General features: G+C 34.6%; 2 protein-coding genes and 1 pseudogene across 2 annotated transcripts; 2 read left to right on the top strand and 1 right to left on the bottom strand.

The window, feature by feature from the left end:
- The first annotated feature begins 1265 nt into the window (after nt 1-1265).
- On the top strand, nt 1266-4134 carry LOC114712402 (uncharacterized protein At1g65710-like). Its single transcript, XM_028896930.1, has 2 exons — nt 1266-2876; nt 3032-4134. The coding sequence occupies exons 1-2, from the start codon at nt 1599-1601 to the stop codon at nt 4001-4003; spliced, it is 2250 nt and encodes a 749-aa protein (XP_028752763.1). The 5' UTR covers nt 1266-1598; the 3' UTR covers nt 4004-4134.
- A 1424-nt stretch (nt 4135-5558) lies between these two features.
- Nucleotides 5559-11668, bottom strand: LOC114712399 (WAT1-related protein At3g02690, chloroplastic-like). The gene is made up of 7 exons (XM_028896927.1): nt 10927-11668; nt 10761-10808; nt 10152-10274; nt 7757-7906; nt 7197-7368; nt 6919-6979; nt 5559-6153 (listed from the first exon to the last, which is right to left on the bottom strand). The coding sequence occupies exons 1-7, from the start codon at nt 11545-11547 to the stop codon at nt 6051-6053; spliced, it is 1278 nt and encodes a 425-aa protein (XP_028752760.1). The 5' UTR covers nt 11548-11668; the 3' UTR covers nt 5559-6050.
- An 11713-nt stretch (nt 11669-23381) lies between these two features.
- Nucleotides 23382-24187, top strand: LOC114712400 (NDR1/HIN1-like protein 6; annotated as a pseudogene).
- Nucleotides 24188-24218: the final 31 nt, after the last annotated feature.

The raw sequence follows: 24218 nt of genomic DNA, 5'->3' as shown, positions 1-24218 counted from the left end.
CCGTTGCCTCAAATTTGAATCCCCCCTCTCTGAACACGACAAACCCCAAGGTGCCGGTCTAGGCCGTCAAGCTTCTCACGGTTTTCAGCGACTTCCCCGCAGAATGTTAGCACTTCCCCATTCATTGTTCTGTTGAAATTGAGAAATTTTTTAAATTTAATCATTTTTCAACCTTATACTACTAATTTAATACTCCCTCCGTTTCTTATTATAAGAGACATTTGATACTTATGGCATGTTCCTATATATAAGAGACACTTACAAGTTGTTTCTACTTTTTTGTGTTGATTTACTATTTTATCCATATTTATTATCTCCAACTCACACTCTCTCTCCCTCCCACTTCTCTTTCTTTTAATAATTTAATTGTTTTCTCTCATGCTCTCTCTCCTTATTAATGAGGGCATTTTTGGAAAAAAATTATACTTTTTACACATTAATTGTTCTTAACTAATTTTAACTGTTTTTTTGATCAACATACTTCGGTTATTTGTCTCTTATAATAAGGAACGGAGGGAGTATCATATTTTCTCTTTTTCTTTTTTACTACCTAATATACATATTTTCTCAAGGAAAAAAGCAGTGACACATTATAATGAATTAGGGATAAATTGTATATTCATATAATAAATTGGATGAAATAACTTAATGACAAAAAATTACCTTTTTTGCCTTAAAAATAGAATAATAAGAATATCATTTAATACTCATTTAGTCATTTCCTTTCATTATAGTTGCACGAAAAATTAAATCTTATATTTAGAAAATGAAACAATATTTTTTTAGAAATACAAAAAATTAAAATTTCAAAATGATATTTAGTGCTCCTTCCGATCCATAATATGAGTCACTTTTAGAAAAATGATTTGGACCCAGATATAAATTATTTAAAGAGTAATTAATTCTTTTTTTGGTCAAAATTTTTCCTACGATTAATGTTTAAATATAACTTCTTATATTTTTCTTTCTCCTCCACAACTTCATTTATTAAAAGTAAAGCTAGAAAAAAATTTAAACTTGAGAGACATTTGATAAGCTAACTATAATTTTTAGTTTTGATGATTTAGTTAAAACAATTTATATTATGGATGGGACTTGGGAGGGACCGGGGGAATAATATTTTTACTGTTTTACCCTCAAATTTTTAAAAGAATGCCATGGGATGGCTTGAATGTGACGTTCAAGTTAAGTGGGGTTAGCTTGGCTGGGTCAGACAGCAAATTCATCCTCTTTTGGATCTGTGTTCTGTAGAGAGAGACAGGCAGCCCGCCCGTTACCAAAATTTGAATTTTCTCTGTCTCTTCTTCTTTCTCTCTGCATCTTCCCCTTCGTTAAATCAGAAAGTTGCAAACTTTTTCTCAATTGAATGCAATGAATGATTATTAGTTTTCTTGGGCATTGTCCAACCTTTTCCTTTCCCCTTCGTCTTAATTTCAATTCAAATCTGCCTTTTTTTCTCTCTCTGCCTTTCCTTTCTTCTTCTCCCCTTCCGCTCTCTCCCCTCCCCCCTCTTCCCCCCCTCCTAATCCTTCCAGTCTCTGTCATTTCCTTCTTTCAATCCCTTGCTCCATTGCTAAGGTCAGACCAGAGGAACTTCGATGGGTACATGTTTGAGTAAGAAGAAAGGGTCCTCCTCCTCCTTTTCTCCTGTTGTTGAAACCAAGTCTCTTTCTTCTTCAGCGCCTTCTGAGCTGAAGAAGAATTCTGCCAATGTCATTTCTGTTTCCAAACCCAAAGTGGAAACTGAGCCACAACTGAATCCGGAGAAAGACAAGAAGACAGTGCTTCCAGATAAGCAAGAGCCAGTGCGTGAAGATGAAGGAGGCCAAGTTAAAAAAGAGATTTTCATCATCAAGCACAGGAAAAGCCATGATGACAGAGAGAGAAATTCCAAATGCCCACCAACTGTTCACCAGAACGCCTCAGTTGATGGCGTTGCTGAAAATGAAGCTACTATTGAAGCAGCTGAGTTAATCGGTACAAACAAGATTGTGCCACCAGCATCAGCACCATCAGCAGCAGCCATGGGAGTGGGTGTAAGGACTTCAAGCTGCACTAAAGAAGAGGTGGATGCAATTCTCATACAGTGTGGGAGACTCAGCAGAAGCTCTTCCGGTAAAACTGCTTCTTCTTCTGCTGGTGCTGGTGAACGTAGGAGAAGGTACTCCGGTTCAAAGAGAAGCTTTGATTTTGATCATTGTGACAATGACACCATTTCTGCTGATGATGACCAAAGGAGAGCCAAAAGCACTGACAATAGTGATCCGTGTGAAGATGATGGAGAGAAACGCCGCCAACACCGCCCACGAGACCGCCAATCTCCAAGGAAGCCGTCTTCTTCTCATGGAAGGAGAAGGACGCCCAGCAGGGAAAGAGATCAGCAGCAGAACCAGCGATCCAGTAGCAGAGAGAGAAGGGTTAGCAGATCTCCTGGCAGAAGATCTTCGGAGACCAGCAACCCGCCAAGCACAAACTCAACTTCTGCCATTGCAGGCGGCAATAACAGCAATTCCTCTGCTAGACCCGGGAAGATGGTCTCAGTCCCTCCAACTGTTTCATCTTTGGTTATGGATAAGAGTAACAATGGTGGTGGAGGAGAATCTGGAGTGAAGAAGATCTCAGTGAAGAGGAATGTTGGTGATAGTGGCATGGTGGGTTCAAGATCTGCAGCCTCACCACGTTCTCAATCCCCTGCAAGAGCAAATGGTAATGCAGCAAGTTCAAAAGCACTGGGAGAGAACAATCCTCAGCAACAACCCTCACTTAGCCGTAACTCTTCAAGGAAAGCAGATCAATCGCCTTATAGAAGAAACCCATTGAGTGAAATTGATCCCAATTCACTTGCTTATCCCCAGTCAGCCAACACTAACAATAGGGTAATCCTTCACTAATTTAACATTTCTCACCAGAAAGAACTGAAGAAATTTCTTTTGATTTTGTTCTGTTTATTGTTTGCTTGTCGGCCAATAGGTGTGATTTTTCTGAAATTTGATAATTTGATGACGAATAATGCTAATTTTCTTTGATGCAGAACATGAATGTTGATGTGAATGACAACGCCAAAAGCAGAACCAGGGGTGTGGGGAGAAATTGCAAGCCAAAGGAGCAACACGAGGAAGAGGTGATCGGGCATTGTCCAATGACTGAAAATATTGTTGTGAAAACAGTTGTGCCTTCAGGAATTGACAACCTTAAACAATCCCACACATTAACAAGAAGCCGGTCCTCTAGGCGGTCCCGGGACCTGGACATCAACCCTGAAGCAATGTTGAATCCTGAGCAGTCATACACCTCGCTACTACTTGAAGACATCCAAAACTTCCACCAAAAAAGCACTGCCACACCGCCTGTCTCTCTCCCTGCTTGCGTAACTAAAGCCTGCTCTATACTTGAAGCTGTTGCTGATCTGAACTCCACTAACAGCTCAAATCTCCTCGGTCCCTTCTCCGATGACCGAAAAAGTCCACCCACGTGTCAATCAACTAAGAATGACTACAATGGCTTATTGGGTTCAAATCATTATGGGAAGAAGAGGATCACAGACACCAAAGATCCATTTGTAGAATCTGAGGTTGTTGTACATGATGATGTGATGGAGCCAAGCTTTCATAAGTATGTCACAGTGAAGAGGGGTGGTTCAGTTCGTGGTGGCGGTGGTAATGGTAGTGGGGCAGACATGGAGGATCAAGAGTCTTCAGGAAGCAACAGTTTCACTGTGAGTGGTCAACAGAACTGGGGGTTCTCTTCTTCTTCATGGGAACCCAATTCTGCTGATTCTACGGATTGCTGGAGTTCAAGATTGAACTCCACAGAGGAAGAAGTCCAGAAAGGTTCGTCAAGCTGGGCATCTGAAGCAGGACGTGACATGGAGGAAACGAGGAAGAAGTCCAATGGCAAGAGGAGAGAATGTGATCATCAGCACAGCGGTGGAATAGGGAGGGGCAGGCTTGGTGCAGATAAGAGTTTGCATACCATATCTGCTACAGCGGCTGCGACCACATAGATTATGATATGTATGGACATGTATCTTTGTCTAGTTTTCTTTTAAAGTACTGATTATTGCTTCTGTTTGGGGTTGCAAACTTGCAACCATTTCAAGTTTAATTAAGGCCTTGATTTTTCAATATTCATAGATTCTCTCCTTTATTTTCCTTGTGCATGTTAAAACATGATTGAAGGGTTAGTATGGGCGATTCCATGCAGAAGCCTGTATAAAATTCTCTTCTCATCAGTAAACAAGTACATACCGTTCAATGGTCATGAACAAACCTCACGTTCATGTTAAAGTCATTCAATGATCATTGAACACTTAAATCAATCGGGGGGACAAGGAAGCTTCATAATTTCCATTCCCTGGATTTTGGAAGCTTCAATGGTTAGATTGCAATATGTCTATATCTAGTACAAGTTTCAGGCATTTCCATTGCAATCTAATTCTCTAAAAGCTGTCCCGTTTTGCTACAGTAAAATATTTTTTTAACACCAAGAGAAAAAAAATATTTTATGATGTTGGACACATTCAAAAATATTTCTAAATATACCACAAAATACTTTAGGATGCTAAATGTACTTTATTCCTTTTTCAATATATTATATGGAAGGTAAGAAATGGGAAATGCTATTCATAAATAGAAAATAATGTGGCTTAGTGTAAGTTTTATTTATATACCAGAATAGCCTCACGTAGAATCAGACCATTTTTTATTAGAAAACAAAAAAAAAATCAATTAAATGAATAAAAATGGACAATGGCCTTATTTTCATAGTTATAATATCCTTTTGTCTGCCAATAGAAGCAAATTTTAACCAGCTCTAACGCAGATTAAAAAAAAAATAGTTTATCTTAATAAGTATTTTGCAAACTAAAAGTTTTGAAGTAAAATGCCCTTATAATTAATGCTTTACTTTCTTTACTATTTTAATGATACTCATTAGTAAAAAGTGGTTAACAATGAGCAATTTTGAAAAGACGTCTGAAATGCATCTCAAATTTTGTTGCTTCTGCTTATGAAAAAGAGAAATCATATTCAGCATTTGCTTATGTGGGGAAAAAAACAAACGGAGGGAGTATTGATTAAAACTATGACTAAAAATTGTTCACCGAAACAAAAAACCATGACTAAAATTATCCTTTATGGAATGCTTTAGGAAGGTGTATCAATTTGAATGTAACATTGGAGCAATGAAATTTAAAATTCAAAGGCATCCTAAATCCTAAATATTTTATAGATATGAAGGTGTATTGATCTGACCGTGAATTGCCCTTTATAGAAAAGGCTTGTGCAAAGTAGCTCTTGGTAGGAGTGAAAAACTGAACCTGGTTTCTAACCGTTGATGAGAAAACTTTTGCAACTTTTTTTCACTAAAAAGAAAATTTAGCTGTTCCCAACTTTGTTCACTTTACTTTGAAATTTGAGCTTCAGAAAGAGGGAGGCTTTTGCGGCAAACTTTCTGCTCGTGGGAGAAAGAAACAGCTTCACCTTTTTTACTTTACATATGAGCACCGATGTGTTAAATTAATTAAAATACAGTAATAAAAGTAATTAAGACAGAAAAACGGGAGAATATGAGCATTGATGTGGTAAATTGGCATTCTATCAATAATGTTCTTGATAATACAAAAACTATAATCTATACACTTTTATCGCTTCTGTCAAGTTGCAGCATTTAAGGTCCCCAAGACGACAATGCTACTTTTACGAAAACAACTGATTCCTAAATAAGGCCTGGAATCCAGCTTGATAGTAAATTTCAAGCTTTCTAAAGAGCATGCTACATATATATCGTACCTAGACAGGTTTCCACGGCTTAACCTATGACTCTGAGGTTCAGCAACAATTGAAACACTATTTACAGAAATTAATGATAAGCTCAGAAACTGTAGATGATGTTGTTTCAATTTTCTCTTGTCCGGTTCTCAAACCAAACCTTGCTCGTGGCATATCTCCAAATTGATGTCTTCATATAAACATCCAATTCCCCAAGCAATTGTTTCACATCTTGTTCAGGCGCAAAGAACTTATAAAATATGGAGTATTTCAGTATATTCTTCATTTTGAAGTGTTTCTATAGTTAACCATGTATATTGCAGCCAAAGTAACAACGGCCCCAACTAGTTGTAAAGGTGAGAAGGTCTCACCCAGATACAGAAACCTGAAATTTAAAAATAAATATGTAAATAACAACGGCATGAGGGAAAGGGATAGATAATAAAGAAACCACGACACTAAAGAAGGTTAAAAGATCAAAGAAAGAAGTAATGACTTGTGAATGATGCCATTGGTAGCAAACCACCATCGCCTTTTAAGAATTTAGTCATCTTTTAAAATCTGGCCTGACAATAGGAAAGACTCTCACGGCTTTCAGTCTTTTCTTTTTTTTTGGGTCTTACATTTCAACTCAATATCTGGGAAAATAAAACCTACAGAACCAAAGCTGTATAATATTGATATAAAAGGACCTTAAAAATCATATCTCCCTGAAAAACCATTTGTTAACATCGGTGTCAAAGTTACCATTATTGCTCCATAGAGTAACAACTTGACCTTCCAAAGTTTTACACCGTATTTTCATTCAAGAACAATGGCAAAACAAAAACACCGATGTAATATCAGTAAATAATGTTCTAACTTGAGAGATCACAAGTAGTGGCTTGTGGTCTTTGGTTTATGTTTCATGTCTTTAGTTGTCGGCTTTTTAAGTTGAGCCCTTGGATGTCATTTTCCCTTACTTTAGTGCAAAAGCATTTTAATAAGATAGTTTTACAATTAAGCATTGGTTATTTTTACAATTCAACTAAGGATATGTTCTATCCCTCTATACTAAGCTTCTTGCTCTGGATGGCATGAGTCGTAGGCCTTCGGTACTATCATAAAAGTGAAAACGGTTTAAAGTTGGACAAGGAAAAGAGCCCGTTACCCAAAAATGGAAGCAAACATTGGGGTCAAAAACGTGAGGGAGCTGAGCTTGGTCAAGCTACCTGCAACACATCACAAAAGCATTATTAATATGGAGTTTTAAGATTTACTTGTAACCAGAGTTGAATCATGCATATGTTACTAATAATGTATCAATAACACAAGCGAATTACAAAATGGAATATGAAAAGAGTCACTCCAACTCTGAACGTCAAGAGAAAGCTGGAGTTGGTTGATGAAATTTGAAGATATATAATAGTATAAGAGAAATATACAGACCCTTAGTTGCACTATAGAAGAATACGCCATAGCTGACAGCACTTCCAAAAATTGAAGTATAGAGGAGCGCCAGTATATCAGTTGAACTGAACTCTTTAAAACTTCCACTAATGGCAGGATCATTGTTAAGAATGGAGATTGCCAGAAGAGGGAGACCACCAATTACCATGTGCTGCAACCACAATAGCATATGCATTAACCTTGCTTCCTTACATCATTGCAAAACCATGATAAATTTTGCTTTTCTCCATAATCCTCCTGTAATCTAACCTTCTTAGCATAAAACAATACTCATCAACTCCAATAACTTCAGTGAAAGGAGTCCAGCATGTTTATCTGTATAGTTTTTAAAATTGCCATTCTGTCCTTTTTATTTACTGGTAATGAATATAGAGGCTACCAATATATTAAATAATTATACGGATAAGAGAGCTGAGATATAGGTTGAAACTTGTATGAATTGATTGGAAAGAAAACTAATTATCCGCCAAAATTGCATTTTAACTAACAACGATAATCAATAAGACTATGAAACACTACAGAAAGACCGTGAATCCTACCCATCCAGTTGCCATCACAGGATCAGAGTACTTAGAGACCCAGCGAACCATGACCGTGCCAACTGCCATGCTTTGAGCAGCAAGAAGCATCCACCACTCCCCACTCCCCCAGAGTGAGAAATTGCTCTCATCAAATGACAGAGCAGGCAACTACCAAAAAAAAACAACTAAAAAAGTGAATAAAATCTGGAGGGAATTCAACAGGCTTCAAGGAATAATGCATTATTAATTTTAAATAAAAAATTACAAAAATATCTTGGGTTAAGGTGCATTCAGCACCCTAAAGTATTTTCTTGAGCGCATCCACCCCGAAGTATTTTGTAGTGCATCCAGCACCTTGAAATATTTTCTTGAGAGCATCCACTCCGAAGTATTTTGTGATGCATCCAACACCCTGAAGTATATTTTTTGCTATGGAAAAATATTTTATGGTGCTAGACGCACCTGAAAAAACATTTTAGGATGCTCGATGCACCAAAAAAATACTTCAAGGTGACAGATGCACTTAAAACAATACTTCAGGGTGTTAGATACACCACAAAATACTTCGAAATGCTAGATGCACCTAAGAAAATATTTTGGGGTAATGGATGCACTATAACCCAAATCTTTATTGTGGTAAGTGATTCAAGATATGTCCTTTACTTCATGTATAAAAATTCGACTGCTGTTTCCAGTTTGTGCTGGGGTGGCAAGATAACTTTAGTTTTTTCTCCCCTGGCTAGACTGTGAATAGGATAGGGAGAGGAGCCACAGCAGTAGCTCAGCTAAACATCTTAGATAGGTGCATTTTACAGTGATTGATAAGGTTAATCATATCTGATGAAATGCTTCCATTGAGTTTGTCAATATGCAATACAAGGTGGGGAGCTGTGTCAAGTTTCCAAAACATTGTTCTTATAAAGGCTGAAAAAGTTTAAATTGACCAAGTTTCAATGGAGGCAGAAACTGAACCTTAAAGTGACAAGTACGGACACCAAGGTGATGAGTAGGATAATTATCCAGATATTACACAAACAGATAGCCAAAAAGAAAAAAAAAAAGTCCGATTAAATGCATTTCTATGATGCAGTGTAACGGGACAGAACCTTAACTTTATTGTCAAGACCAGCGATTTCTTGTACTGTTGAAAATTAAAAAGGAGGGAAGAAGAAGAAAAAAGGAATGAATAGAGGCAGAAACACATAAAGCACTGGCACATAATGATTTATAACGTAGCCCAATCTCTACAAGAATGACGCACTGATTGGATGGGAGATATAAAACCGTAAAAGATAATTGCAACATATAAAACTTGGTGTCAGAAAAGTTTTTTGTAGAATGGTGTGCATTTATGTTTATTGTTGGGGTTATAATAATGCCTTGAGGGGAGAGGATGGAAGGAGATATAAAGAGAAAGGAGGAAGACAATAGACAGAAATTGAAGGAGAAAAGAACTTAAGTGAGAGGGTAAACACATCTAACATATTGATAACTAATTGATCAGTAACATTCAACATATTTTCCTCCAAAATTTAATGCTAAAGTGGACAATCTACTGATTTGGATATTCTTTGCCGCTCAATAACATCCAAGTCTTCATATAGTCAGGTTTGGCCTTAGAGATTGAAAGTTGAAAGCAAATGAGATAGAAGGACAACACTGCAAGCATTTGAAAGATTCAAAGACTAAACTGAAAAAATGATCTATGGAGAAACAAAATGAAAGTCCACCTATAATTTAGGAATCAAAATGGATTTTCTGTTATTTTAAAACTATACAGCAGACATTTTGTTCCACAGCAGAACAATAATGATATTGCAACAAACTTGGCTTAGATTTACACACAAAAATTTCCGCCACCTGAGCATGACACGGTAAAAGGGAATGAGATAAAAAAAACATTATTTTGCATATGCAGAAGTCATGTCCGTAAATAAAAAAGGAAAAAAATTACTACGAGAAAATTACTGTTGAATAATGATAGCAAGTATTATAAATATTGCATATATATTGATTTACATACCATGGAAAAGGAATCCTTTTATTTAAAGACATGAAAGGTGGCCTCACATTGGTGTTTGGATGCAGAGTATGTCCCTACAATCTAGTGACATTTTCACATAACATAAAATATGCAAGTTGTTGAAAGCTGATTAGTTCATACAGCTACTGTGTAAGGTAAGTAGAATCTATCAATTGGCACTCCCAGCAGTCAAAGTGGGAAGCGCAGTTTCCTTCTCCTCTTTTTTTTTTTTTTTTGGTTTTTTGGGGTAAGCTGTAGGAAAGGTGTTATTAACGGGTCAACTGTCGAACCTCAATAATATATTGATTGAGGACTCAATATGATGAGCATGATACTCCACATCCTAAGCTAAAGTAAAATTGGACTAGAAATACCGACTGAAAAATTTACCTCAAGAAGCACAAGTCCTATTACACCCAAAAGAAGCCCCGCAGCTCCAACAATTCCGATGGACTCTCCAAATAATAAGGCTGCAAGAACGGCCACAGTCAAAGGTTGTGAATCAATTATGACCTGCAATATATTTAATGAGTCATAGAACCAGAAAGTTTAGTCAGACTGCGAGGGAGTTGTTATGATTGGAAAGCAAAGAGAAATGGACTAAAACATTTTAAGACAATCCTAAGTATACCAAGCCAATAAAAAATGAACCCAAAGACGTATCATAGATGTGGTTTACTTAACAACCGTCAGACCTCCCATTTGCTTGGTGTACATGTGAGTTAAATAATCTCTCGTGAATTAATAAAAAAAATCATAGAAAACAAAGTCTTGTTGTTACTTATTAAACATTTTATTATAACACCGAGGCGCTGATTCATGTAGCAACTTCACTGCCAACAATTATTAAAATCATTCATAATGGCCAATGTAATATACACCTGATCTTCTATTCTTGGAAATGGACATAACTTCAGTATGCCACGACTGAAATAAAAAACATCTCAGGCAACATCATTTAAACAGTTAACTAGATTAAGAAATTATCCGCCAACGTACACTGCCCAAACCAGCTGATGTCCTTTGTAATCCTTCAGCAAGAAAGCCCTGCGGCAAACGATTGCTGCCTTTAATACTTATTATAAATTTACTGGACAGAGAAAAGCCAGCAGCAAGTGATATAACATCACCGAAAATATGAAGGAACACACAAGATGGCACGCACCTGAAAACAAGCAGCATCGACAACAGCAAAGAGAGAGATGGACAGCCAAGCGTTAAAACCAGATGGGAAAGGTCGACCTCGGGAAGCAGCGAATGCAACAAGGAGAAAACCAGCGGGAACAAGACGAAATGCAGACACAAAGAAAGGTCCAGATTTGGGAATCACCTCCTTCATGGCCACCATAGCCGTTCCCCAAAAGAAGAAAGGCGACACCAACACAGCCCATTCCAATAACCCCTCTATAGAAATTCCCAACGATTCCACTTCCACCGATTTCCCGTTTTCTTCATCCGGCTCAATGAGGCACTCAACGTCTTGCCCTGTTCCTACACAGTCGATGTCTGACGGCGAACGTAATGAATCCTTCAAGTCCATTTCTGTATCACTGCTCGTGCAACAAACAATTATTCTACTACACCCACTTGAATTCCTGTGCTTGAATGAGTTGTTTCTGTGAAATGGAAGCTTAATTCTAATAGGGGCAACTCGAGAAGACGAAGTAGGTGGGAAAGCATTCAGATGAAGCAAAGGGCGATTGTGCAATTGGAAAGAGTGACACTGAACAGAGCAGCGGCAGGTGATGGAGGTGACTGAACAAGACGACGAGCACCACGAAGCCATGGTTAACTCGATGCGTTGATATTTTTGGGTTTGCTTTCACTACGATATTTACACCTTACAGGAGCGAGGAAGGAGTGGCCCTGAGTGACTTCATGTTCATGTACTCTTCTGAAATTATGACGCTTAAAAACTTCAAGTTACAAAACTGAATAAGCGAATTGAACTCCGAAGCTCAACTAATAGGCTCGAAAACAACCATTTGAATACAAATACAATGCAAGATCCCTGTCGCAAAAGGTATAATCGATAGGCAAAACGGTCCAAGCCTAATTTGGATGCATAACAGATTCTTTCTTGATAATATGTTTGGATTGGCGTTGGGCAAAACTGACTTTTAGTCCAACTGACTTTTGTAACTGAAGTTAGAGTAAAAGTCAGTTATGGTATGTTTGGATAGGTGCTTTTAAAAAATCAGTTGGAAAAGTTAAAAGTTGTTTGGATGAATAAAAAAGTTAGTTCAGTTGTAAAATGACTAAAAATGACATATATTTTATTAAATAGTAGTGTTTGATATTTTTAATGTGATAATTGTTAAAAAATATCTAAAATTATTATGATAAAATAAAAATAGTTTATTTGTGAGATTATAAGATAAAAAAAATTTAAAAACACATTTTAGATAATTAATTAAATATATATAATGGACAAACATGAACATAAATTAAAATTCATTCTGTCTCTAATTAAAGTAAATAAAATTACATAAATAATTAGATCGTACTTAATTAAATATATATAATGGACGAACATAAACATAAATTAAATTAAAATTCATTTGGTCTCTAATTAAAGTAAATAAAATCACATAACTAATTAGATCGTAAGCTTTCCACAATTTGGTCTCTAATTGAGTCACGAACACGATTCATTTGTGCGGCAGATGTTAAACTTGACGAGGATGCCTCACCAGCTGGATGATTATTGTCTTCATCTATTATACTTCCATGCTCAGCTTGTATAAAGCAGTCATCAGAAATTGGACATATCCTAGCTATATGTTTGCACTGGAGATCAGAAATTGGACATATCCTAGCTAAATATATCCACATATCTATTTTGACCGAAGCATATGTTTGCACTGGAGATCAGAAATTGCACATATCCTAGCTAAATATATCCACATATCTATTTTGACCGAAGCATATGTTTGCACTGGAGATCAGAAATTGCACATATCCTAGCTAAATATTATATCCACAGATCAGAAACTGGTTCACTTCGACAGGGGCACACCGGCACTGGTTCACTTCGGTCAAACTAAACGTGCGCAGGAGAAGGGGAAAAAAAACACAGGACTTGACCGGAGGAGAAAGGGAAAAGAAAAAACACCCGCTTCGGCCTTCGTACCTTGATCGGAGGAGAAAGGGAAAAAAAAAAAAACACCCGCTTCGACAAGAACATTTGACGTCTGACGAATGTTGTCGATTATGTATATAAATTTCAACTGGTAATTACAACCAAAAGTCCAAAAACAGAGACCGGGTTTAAATTAATATTGAATTTTGGGGTGGTTCTAAGGTTCAGCAAAAATAACAGAAAGGCAACCATGGTACCTTGACCGGCGGAGGAAGACAGCCGCGATTCCTTGCGCACACACGTCGGTGATGGTAAGGAAGGATGACACAGATCTGTCGCTTCGGCCTTGGAGGGAGAACAGCCGCCGAGATCCACGGATGGAGACGCCGGAGAGAGCGACAGACGGAGACGCCAGAGAGAGTGACGGACGGAGACCCACGGGAGAAGGCGAGCGAGTGCCGAGAGTGATCTCCAAGGTCGAATGCAGAGGAGAGCTCGGTCGAGTGGAGGGTCGAGTGTTCTGAGGCTTCGGGTTAGGTGAAAATGATAGGTGAGAGAAATAATACCCATTAATTGCCCTGGTAACGGTAAAATGCATTATGAACGGTGGAAAAGCTGGAGCTGGGGGCGTTCGAAAATAAGTTGCTTTTTGTTACAAGTCAGTTTCAAAAGCAACTCGTCCAAACAATCATTTTGCCTCAAATAAGCCACCAACCTCCGTTACAGCCTTTCCCATGTGCTTTTACCGTTTGGAATGACAATCCAAACATACCCAATATCTATCGCGCATACGAAAGTGACTCGTTCGGTGCGTTTTGTCTAAGGCTAGAAATTTTCAAGAAATATTGTTGAAAATTAAATTTAAGCATTTTTAAAAGGAAAATAGCAAATACAGACACCCTAATATATGAAATTATGATTTGGGACCTCAATTTGAAAAATGACAAAAAAAAGACTGATCTCATATTGTAAATATGAAATATTGGTGAAATATCTGAAATACCCCTCAACCAAATGATAAGTTGATTATGGAAAATGACAAATTCACTTTAGTGAATGACAATTTCAGTAGACCAAATCACAACTTGGCTGAGAATATGCTAAATGACAATTTGACTATAGGAAATAACAAGTTCACTTTAGCGAATAACAATTTCAGTAAACCAAAGACAACTTGGCTGAGAGGCATTTCAGATATTTCATCAAGATTTCATATTTACAATATGGGACCCGGTCTTTATTTGCTATTTTTTAAATTGAGAGTCCTAAATCATAATTTCACATACTGGAGGTCTTCATTTGCTTTTTTTTTTCAAAATTAAAATATAAAAATAAATATAAAATTTAAAAGCTTAAATTATAATTGGATCCCTTGTTCAACCGGCCAAGATGGGGTTAATGGTTCACCCGAGTCAACTTAGGATTAGGAGGGGCAATAGTAGAGCTAAAAGGGCATATTTGTTGGAGGGGGTGTTTGGAATTCAAACATAAGAATAGTGTCTAAAAAAAATAATTTTAAAAGAATAGATTTTATGAAAAGAGTGATTTTGATAAAATGAGAGTGTTTAAATAGTTATTGTCAGAAATACTTTTTTAGATCCAAATTATCAAAAAGTACATGAGTTAATACGATAATTACATAAAAAATATATTTTAATTTATATCTTCATTTGAAGTAATAAATTTGCTCATAATTTTTTTGCCAATATAATTAACTAACTAATTGTTAGTATCTGTATATATATTTATAAAATTAAAAATTAAAAATTCTTTTGGAAAAAATGAATTTTTTTGCTAACAGAAAAAAATTATTTTACCTTAAAAATTATAAAATAAACACTAATTAAAACCAAAAACAGTGAAGAGTGAAGCTTTTATCGAACGCAGTTAATTAGATAAGGTCATATTTTGATTTCAATCTAAAGGGCATTATTGTCCAAATACCGTTGCCTTCCTTCTGACACCCATAATAATTACTCCAACATCCAGTTTCAACCCAAAAACAAAATTTTTTTGCTTTCTCCGAAATTATGGTTTAGGAGGCAGAAACCATGGTTTTAATCTAATCTAAGTTTTGCCAAAAATAAGAGTATTTAGATATTTTTGGACTCAAACTATGATTTGGGATCCAAAAGTACTTTTTGAACAATTGTAAACATCCTGTAACTTTTGACTAACCTTAACCCGCTATTTAGGCAACAATTATTTACTTTTTTCAAAAAAATATGTTTTTTTAAATTTTGTCTTTATACAATATAAAAAACATAATCAAATTTGTTTTTCTTTTAAATACTTGATTGAAATTATGAGTTTTTTTTTATTTTTTTAGATAGAATATAAACATAATACCATAATTTTAATAATTAATAAAATTTAAAAAAAAAAACGTAGCCCACGGTTTTGCAGTCAAACAAGCAACAAATTGCAAGTCTAACAATATAGGTTAAAAAAACTCATTTATTAGTAGTTTAGCTTTTAATTAATCCTAACTCGTCATTTTTAATAGATTGCAGAGTGACCCTAGTTCGACTTGGATCAAATTAGTATTGATTAAATAATATCATTTAATTAAAAAACATTCATATCTGGTCATGAAAACTACCCAAACATGTCAATGGATTTCATAAGTACTTTTTTATACTCAAAAAATTATACGAGTTTCCACCGCTAAAACAATGTTAGATCTCGTCCATTTTACATTTATTCACCCATTCATCGATTTTGCAATACATGTCGCGGAAGATCTAATTAAGGGAGGATGAGAGTTTTCTTGCAGTTATAAATTCCAGAATTAGACAAAACGTATACAAAATTGTTTAGTTATGTAAAAGATGCTATTGTCACTTGTTGTCATAGTTATTGAAATGAATTATAGGGTTTTTCCAGATTTCATTCCAATAAAATAAGTTGACAAAGATTATTCCTTTCCATTGATTAAGCTATCTTGATAATGATATATAATTAAGAAACATGTTTCTAAATTGAGTTAAGATGTAAATTTGCCCAGGAAATTTTCACTTATGGAAGTTTTTTTTTTTAAGGTTAAAGTGTGCAAATTGCTTAGAAAGTTTTTGTTCAGGATTGCTAGGTGTCCCGAAAATTTCAAATTGTAGCAATGTTTGTTATTCATGTTAAATTTGATCATTAATTAACCAAAAAGTTACACTGGTAAACCCACATATAATTCACTTCATTTTTTTTCCCAAGTTATCCATCTCATTCTTGATTCATAACCCTAACCCCATTTCTTCCACACAAAACAACTCTTTCCACACTTCATTCACGGATCATAACCATAATAAGTAAATTATATATGTAGAGGGGAAGCTCGTGAGAGTTCTTAAAAAATGTAAACAATGGGGTCGATTATGGAATAAACATGGGCCTGGAAAGCAATGATTTTCCCAGCGTTATGCTAAGTGCCCACCTTGAAAAAAGTGAAATGGATGACAAGTGGTCTTATTAGCTCAGAATATTTGGCTAATGGTCAAATTAAACTTAATTTGCATAACAGTTAAGAGAATTTAAAATAATTTGTTTAAGAATTTGTATGGTATTTTCATGCACGATGTGTGATTAAAAAGATATTATATAAAATGAATTCTCTTTCGGTAAAAACTTTTAGGGCAAATTTTAAAATTTTGGAATGAAATGAAATATCAACATATAACATTGTTAAGATTTGGAATTTTCATGTGACATTGAATTAAAAAAATTCCAGATACCTAGTGCTCCTGAATAAAAACTTTCAGAGTAAATTTACATCTTAATCCAAAAAAAAGTGGATCTCACATGGACTTTCACTCAACATATTTGGTCAACTAACAGTCAAACTTAAATAACGACTAGGGCAACATTATTATGATTTAAAACTTCTGAGGTAATATTGAGCCAAAAAATTCCTCTTACCTAATACTCTTAAACAAAAACTTCCGTAACAAATTTGTAACTAAACTCTTTTAAATTTCTATATATAAGGATAAGCAAGTTGCAGTCCACTTTTTTATTCTTCCAAGAGTGACTTGATCAAAGTTTCATATGCACAAAATGAATAAGAAATTTTCATTTAATTTCCAAGATTATCAGGTCCTACGTGGAATGAGTGATATACAAGCATACATGTGTGAACAAAATCACGTTACCAATAGTAGTTACATACGGTGATTGAATTGTAATCGAATTATTTCTATTCAGAATATGAAAAATTGAAAACTTCTAATTATGTGTTTAATTAAAATTTTAAAAATTATTTGTAGTTACTAGTTAGGCAGAATATACATAAAATAAATTTGAAAGAAGTTAATTAAACATCATAATTAAACTTGATCTATGGGGAAAAAAATTTAAGCTCATACTTTCATGGATGCTAAATTTAATTAACTAATTCTAATAATGTTTATAAGTTGATAACTAGCCCATTTGATTTTTAGTTGATACTTAAATTTTAAAGCTTAGATAAAAATGTGTTCTTTTAAAAAATGGACAAATTAACACCGGTCGTTCTTATTACTAGAAAGCTTCCAAAAACCAACCCTGAAGAGGATATTATGTTCAAATCAATCAATCAACTTGTTTTCCTTTCGTGTAGATTTAGTATATCAATTTTTCTTATTAAAATAAAGTAATGCCCTATTTTACCAAAAGACTAATAGATTTAATGCATCAAAGAATCTGTATTTTTAGATAGGTTCTAAATTCTAATTAAGGCCGTCCACTTTAAATTTAGCTTTGAATGAGACAAACTTAAAAGCATAAAAAAATCATTCTCCTACCAAAATCAAATAAAAAAGTTACCAATAATACTTAAAGTGATGGCATACATCTATCTAAACAAAACGAATCATTGGCCAGTCTATATGTGGAAACAACTTGCGGTATTAATTGGTATAACAAAATATGTATTGAAATTGGAAATTGATTCTTCTAAAGTACTATTTTTAAAATCGTTGTATTGAAAATTATTACTATAATGTAAGGTCCCTTTTTTATTTTTTTAAAGCTCAGTATATGTATTATTTATGGTTATTAATAGGGGATCCAGTTGACTAATTCAGATATTAATAAAGTTAAATAAGTTCCTTAAAATACTCATTAGGTCCTTAAGATAATTATTGAGTTTATTTTAGTTCTAAATATAAGACTTATTTCTCATATTTATTAATTTTTTCTAAATTACCTATGATATTCCCCAAATAATCAGGCAGAAAGAAGAGGGAGAAAGATATTAAGAAAGATTATTATGGTGTTTTAGAAAAAAAAACATGTCATTTTTTTTATAATTAACTAACTTATATAACTTTCTTAATCTAATCAAATTAATTAAATAAATCTTATATTAAAAATCGCAAAAGTATCATATTATAGTTTTTCTCTCAACTAAGTTGTTTGGCTTATAAATTGATATACAATCTAATGATACATATAAATATTTTAAAAAGATTAGGTAACATGATACCTCTGGTCTTTAATATAAAAACTAATTAGTGGTTGAATTTGGTCCTAAATATAAAACTTCAATCTAATCTGTCTTTAATTTTTCCTAAAATATCCCTATGTGTAAGGGGATTCTACTAAGGGATAATTCAAATCATCTAATGCATATGATTAAAGAAGATAATTTAGAGAGATCAAAAGAAATAACCAGTTTAGCTAATTTTATTAATATCTTAAATGAGTTATATAATTCTTTTGTTAATGACCAGAGGTAGTACTTTATAATTAAGTTTTTTTTTCAGTTTCCTTAATTTTTCAAATTAGTCAGCCTGAGTGAAGTAGCTAGTATAATTAGGGGTGAGAACAGGCTAGGCCAGGCCAGGCTTTCCTCTTAACAGGCTAAGCCTGTCTTGTAAAACAACCCAGCTGAGCCTGGCCTGTGGCCTGTTAAAGGCTTTCTTTTCAGCCTAAGCTTGGCCTATTATAAAGGCCTGGCCTAGCCTGAAGCCTGTTAAAAAGCCTACATGTTTTTCAAAAAACTATAACAGGCTAAAAATAAGCTATATACACATAAATAAATTCAAAATTATCTAAAATACAACACAAAATCTAATATAATCTAATTAATCAAAATATAATACCAAATGAAACAAGGGAACAAGGTTCATCACAATTACAATAATTTGACCAAATAAAAGTATAGCCGTCCGTCCAGTTTCTTCTTGTTTTTTTTTTTCCTGATCAGCGTAGTTGCTTCTTGTTGAACACCTTGAAAAGAAGAAATGAAGTGTATAATATATTGACAATGATTCATAAACTAGCAATGAATCATAAAGCACATATTAGCAATTTAGCATATATCAGTTGAATGACTAAAAAACATGCTTCCACCATCTAGGAAAATGAGTAAGAAACCTGATAAATCAAAAGTTAACAAAAATATCCACAACACTAAAATTCCTAATTTTCTGTAGAAAAATTCTGATAAAATCTTGATCCAGTGGCACAATACAGGCTACTGTAGAATCTATAAACAAGGCACGCCTAAAAAAAAACAAGAAGAAAAAACAATGAAAAATTATAAAACATAAGCACAGCACTGTATGATTAAAATTTTGATAAAATCTGTTACTCTCCATATATATTATACATATATTCATGGCGGTGACTTCAGATTTCTCCCAAGACTATATATATATATATATGGGGGAATATACACAGGGGACCTTGTGTGTGTGTATTCATGTTAGATTTCTTCCATGAATATTATAATAATCACATTCAGATTTCAGATTTCTGCCATGAATAATGAAATCATGTCACCAGTCAATTGCTTTTTTATTAGAATACGATGGACGAGAGAAAGTAGTGTTCTAGTTATCAAAGTTTAGTTTGTAACAAAAAGCTTACCCATTGACGACGTACGAGCTAAAGAGGAGTGAAGAGGAGGAGAGATTAGGTCTAGAAATTGGGATAGTGTGCGAATGGCCGACCGTGGGAGCTCGGAGCTGGAGAGTGAACGACGGCAATGCTATGGCTTGTGAGGTCTGACCGTGTGAGTCGGAACTAGAGATTGTGAATGACGCTGGTGAGACTTGGAGAATGGAGAACAAAGTCGAGACTAGAGATGGAGAGCTCAACTGCTCGGGTGGCGGCTAGAATGAGCCAAGGAGTTAAAAGATAGATAAGAAAAACCTAACAGACTAGGGCAGAGTAAATGCATTGAGGTTTTTTTTTGGCGAACTTTGGGTTTAAAATCATAAATCTTGCACGACGCTTAACAAAAACAAGCGGCGAGGCAGCGGCAAGGTGACCACCATCTCACCTCCAGGTCGGGGGTTCTCAAGGCCTCTTTTTGACAAATCTAAACATAAATACAAAATATTACAGAGGCATAACAGGCTCAGGCCTATAGGTTTTTTATAAGGCCTGAGCCTGGCCTATTAAGCGAAATAGGCTCTTAAAGAAGTCTGAGCCTATGCCTATATTTTAACAGGCCTGGCCTGATCAGGCCAAAAACAGGCCAGGCCAGAAGCCCCTGATAGGCTGCTTGGCCTATTTTTACCCTTAAGTATAATATAACTCTGTCAATTTATCCAAAACTCTTGGCCTGACCAATGAAGAATTTTGATTTATCCAAAACCCTTAGCGTGACCAATTAATATTATGGACTGGAGTCATGTGACTCTCCTTAGACAATTATCTTTGCTTGCACAGACGTACCTCAGGAATACATCCTTCTCTAACAAATCAAAGAGTGGAACTATAAGAGGCACTGGTAAAAAAAATTATACTACCTCATGTTCTTAATATAAGACATATTTAATTAATTTAAATATATTAAAGAAGTTACTAAATTACTTAAAGTATTTTTGACTTATTGTTTTATCCAAATAATTTGCCTAAAAGAGATTATGTTACATATGCGGTAATTAAGTAATTTAGTAACTTTCTTAATCTCTTCAACTTGATCAGTTGAGTCTTATATTAATGATTAGAGGTGGTATATAACCCAGAGAGAGCAAGAGAGAAGAGAAGAGGTGTTGGACGACTAATTAGGTTATTAATGGTTTTCCGAAGCAACTGAAAGCAACTTCACTATAATAATTCTGATGTCATGAGTGGATATAGAGATAGTTTCAGATATGACTTAGAGGATATTTAGGTTAAAAACTAAAATGATTTTAGAGATAATTTTACAGTATTCAAGAAGAAAGTAAGATGTAAGAAAACTTTATCTCAGCTTACATAAAGCTTTTTTTTAAGTGCTTTTAGGAATTCTTAAAAGTCTCGTTGCATTTTCAAAGTTAGGAAAATGGCCTTGTTATTTCGGGCAAAAAAAACCAAGAGTCCTTAGAAAGCACTACTTCCTTATATGATTGCCATACGATAAAATTATAATGATGTGATGAATACATAAGAAAGGACATTGGTAAATTAAAAAATTAACTAAAATAATTAAAGAATGATGAATGAATTACATTTTTTTTCCTTTTCCCCCCTCATGCTCATTGTAAATTAAAAGAAAAAGTTTCAAAGAGGCTTAAGGTCAAGTCAAGATCAGTTAAATATATTGAGATGGTGGTGTTTTCTTAAAGAATTATAAATGAATTAGTCTTTCCAAAACAGCAACGCGCGTAAAGTAAATAAAGCCAAGATTAGATCTAATCTGACTACCGAACACGTCATGCAAGAAAGTCTAATAAACTTTTTTTTACTTAAATATTAATTATTATCAATAAAAATTACAGCCAAGGGCCCCTTTATAGTAGATGACGAGTTAACGGTAAAATTTCTTTTTAATTTTAAGAAGTTTGTGTTATGATCATGCTAGAATACTTTTCAGATCTCTCTGTAAGTAAAATAAGTCCAATTGTAATTTCAAATTTTTTTGAGTCGCTTTCTCATGCGATAATTGTTTGTTTTAAAAACATTTGGGCTAAATATCAAAGGGCTAGAAAGCAACGTGAAACAACTTGAAGCTTTCGTGGCATGCGGCTGAAGCAGAAACAGGACAAGAAACCTCACCTATGTCAAAAGAAAGAAACATCAGCGATAATACCCAACATGGACTAATAGTTCCCGTTCTTAAAAAAAAATTGGTTAAATAATTTGAATATATTAAAAAAATTAGTTAAGTCAGTTTGTTATAAATAAATTAAATATGTGTTATCTTTTAAAATACTCTTGTTAATTATGTGCATTGTTTAAAATTACCATGTAATGAAAGCAACTACTATAAAGGACTACTTTAAGAAAAATAAATATATATAAAAGATCAAGTATATTGGAATTTTATATCTAAGACCAAATTAAAAGTCAAACTAGCTCTTATATTAAGGAACAGAGATGATATTTTTATTATGAGAATTTTTTTTAATAATTTTCATTCAGTTATAACTTAATATTTAAATTTTACTCAGCGCAATTTAATATTTATAGTTCTGATTCAGTTGAAACTGCTCATTGCAGTGTCATATAGTTTTAACTGATCCCTAAATTTCATAAAATATATAATTTTGTTATCTAAAATGTAAAGGCTAATATTTTAAATAGTTAAGACTAGAAAGATCAAGTGGCACCCAGTCAAAATTCAAAAAATGAGTTACGATCAAGTTAAAATTCAAAATATAAGGATAAAAACAGTTAATATCCTATTGTTTGTTATTATTGTATTAAGGAAGGTATGACCGTTGAGAGGCAGCTGCGTAAGGACGCAATTCGTGTTGAATTTATCGTACATGTGATTGGGAAGTCTTAAATATACACTCACCACTGATAATGACTCTGCAAGTGCAAATCCCAATTTGTTCCACATCTAATATTTTGTAAATTCTTTGAAGATTTTAACATTATTCAATTAAGGCAGACATTTTTAATTAATAATTTATCCAAAAATTTAGCTAATCATAAAATATAATGGTACTTACTGAATTAAGATTGGTTATCGTGTTTTTTTTTGTGAAAATTTTACAGTGTTTTTATATAGTTATTAAGAACAAAAATCAGTTGAGAGATTTATAGTTTATTTTCGTGTAATAACACTTAGATTTAAATTAATTGATTATAATATATTGAATATTAAATAATTAATTCATCCCGTTGTCAAATTAATGTTGTAGAACTAATTAATTCTACCAAAATTTTGCACTACTAATTCTTTTTCAAAAAATTACAAATCACATTATTAATTTCTTTATCATACTGTTGAAAAGCCTTATGGCAGTGTAAAAACAAAACCAAAAAAAAAAAAGCTTGAGAGAAAGTACACATAAAAAACTACAATTTTATTCTTACAGGAAGCCACATGGCATTTAGTCCGAATTTCAGACGCGTTAATTTTTTTTTTAAAAATAAATAAATTCCCTTTCAAATTCACAAAGGAAGCTTCATATATAATTATGTAGTACGCCATTTCAACCATAATTATTTACGCAGAATCACACAAAGCCTTTGACTGCTCAATGCATTCAGACTTCAGACGTTTCTTCCCAATAAGCCCAACTACTCCATTTCTTTATGCTTTATAGTAAACACAATCACCAGAAGAAGAAGAAGTTCATAGCTAGCTTCATCTCTCATCTTTTCCATCTTTCTTCACCTTCCGCCATGGCAGATCATAACAACCAGCAGAAGCGAATCCACCCACTCGCCGACGTTGAGGCACCACGATCACCTTCACCTACCCACCCTTTATTCCCCAGAAAAACACCTCCAAGTCCGACAACCCAACGGCGACCACCACCGCTCTCCGTCGCAAACCGATCCCAGACGAACCTTCCCGGTGAGCCACTCAAAGCCACCAAAGAGAAAAAGAAGCTGCCTCTGCAGGCTTTATGTTGGACCTTTTCTCTCCTCTAATCCTCATAATCGCTGTCGGAATCACCGTCGGAGTCATCTACCTCATCTTCAGACCAAAGATGCCGAAATTCTCCGTTGACCAGTTACAAGTCGTCCAGTTCAACCTCTCCGGCAGCAACAGCCTCTCCGCACGTTCGACGCTCGAATCACCGCCACGAACCGAACAAGAGGATCGAATATACTACGAAGGAGACTAGAAGGAGGCAGCAACATCGAGCATGGTACGAGGAAAACCAACCTGGCACGAGGATCGTTTCCGAAGTTATTACAGGGGACATCGGAATACGACGGCGCTCACTGTCATCATGACGGGGCAGACGGAGGATGCTTCTGGGTTGTTCAACAGGTTGCAGCAGCAGCAACAAGAGACAGGAAAATATTCCTCTGAACTTGAAGGTGAAGCAAACCTGTGAGAGTGAAGCTTGGGAAGTTGAAGCTGTTTAAGGTTAAGTTCAGAGTGAGGTGTAGGTTAGTGGTGGATAGTCTCACGGCTCAAAATGGTATTAGGATTCAGAATAGCAGCTGCAAGTTTCGTGGGATTAGGTTATGAAGAATATTATTTGATTCATTCCATTGATCAT

This window comes from Neltuma alba, unplaced genomic scaffold (genome assembly GCF_004799145.2).
Source record: "Neltuma alba isolate B1F8T4 unplaced genomic scaffold, ASM479914v2 tig00011359_pilon, whole genome shotgun sequence".
In the NCBI taxonomy this organism is placed as follows: domain Eukaryota; kingdom Viridiplantae; phylum Streptophyta; class Magnoliopsida; order Fabales; family Fabaceae; genus Neltuma; species Neltuma alba.
The sequence above is the reverse complement of the archived record's forward strand: the minus strand, read 5'-3'. Positions and strand labels throughout refer to the sequence as shown.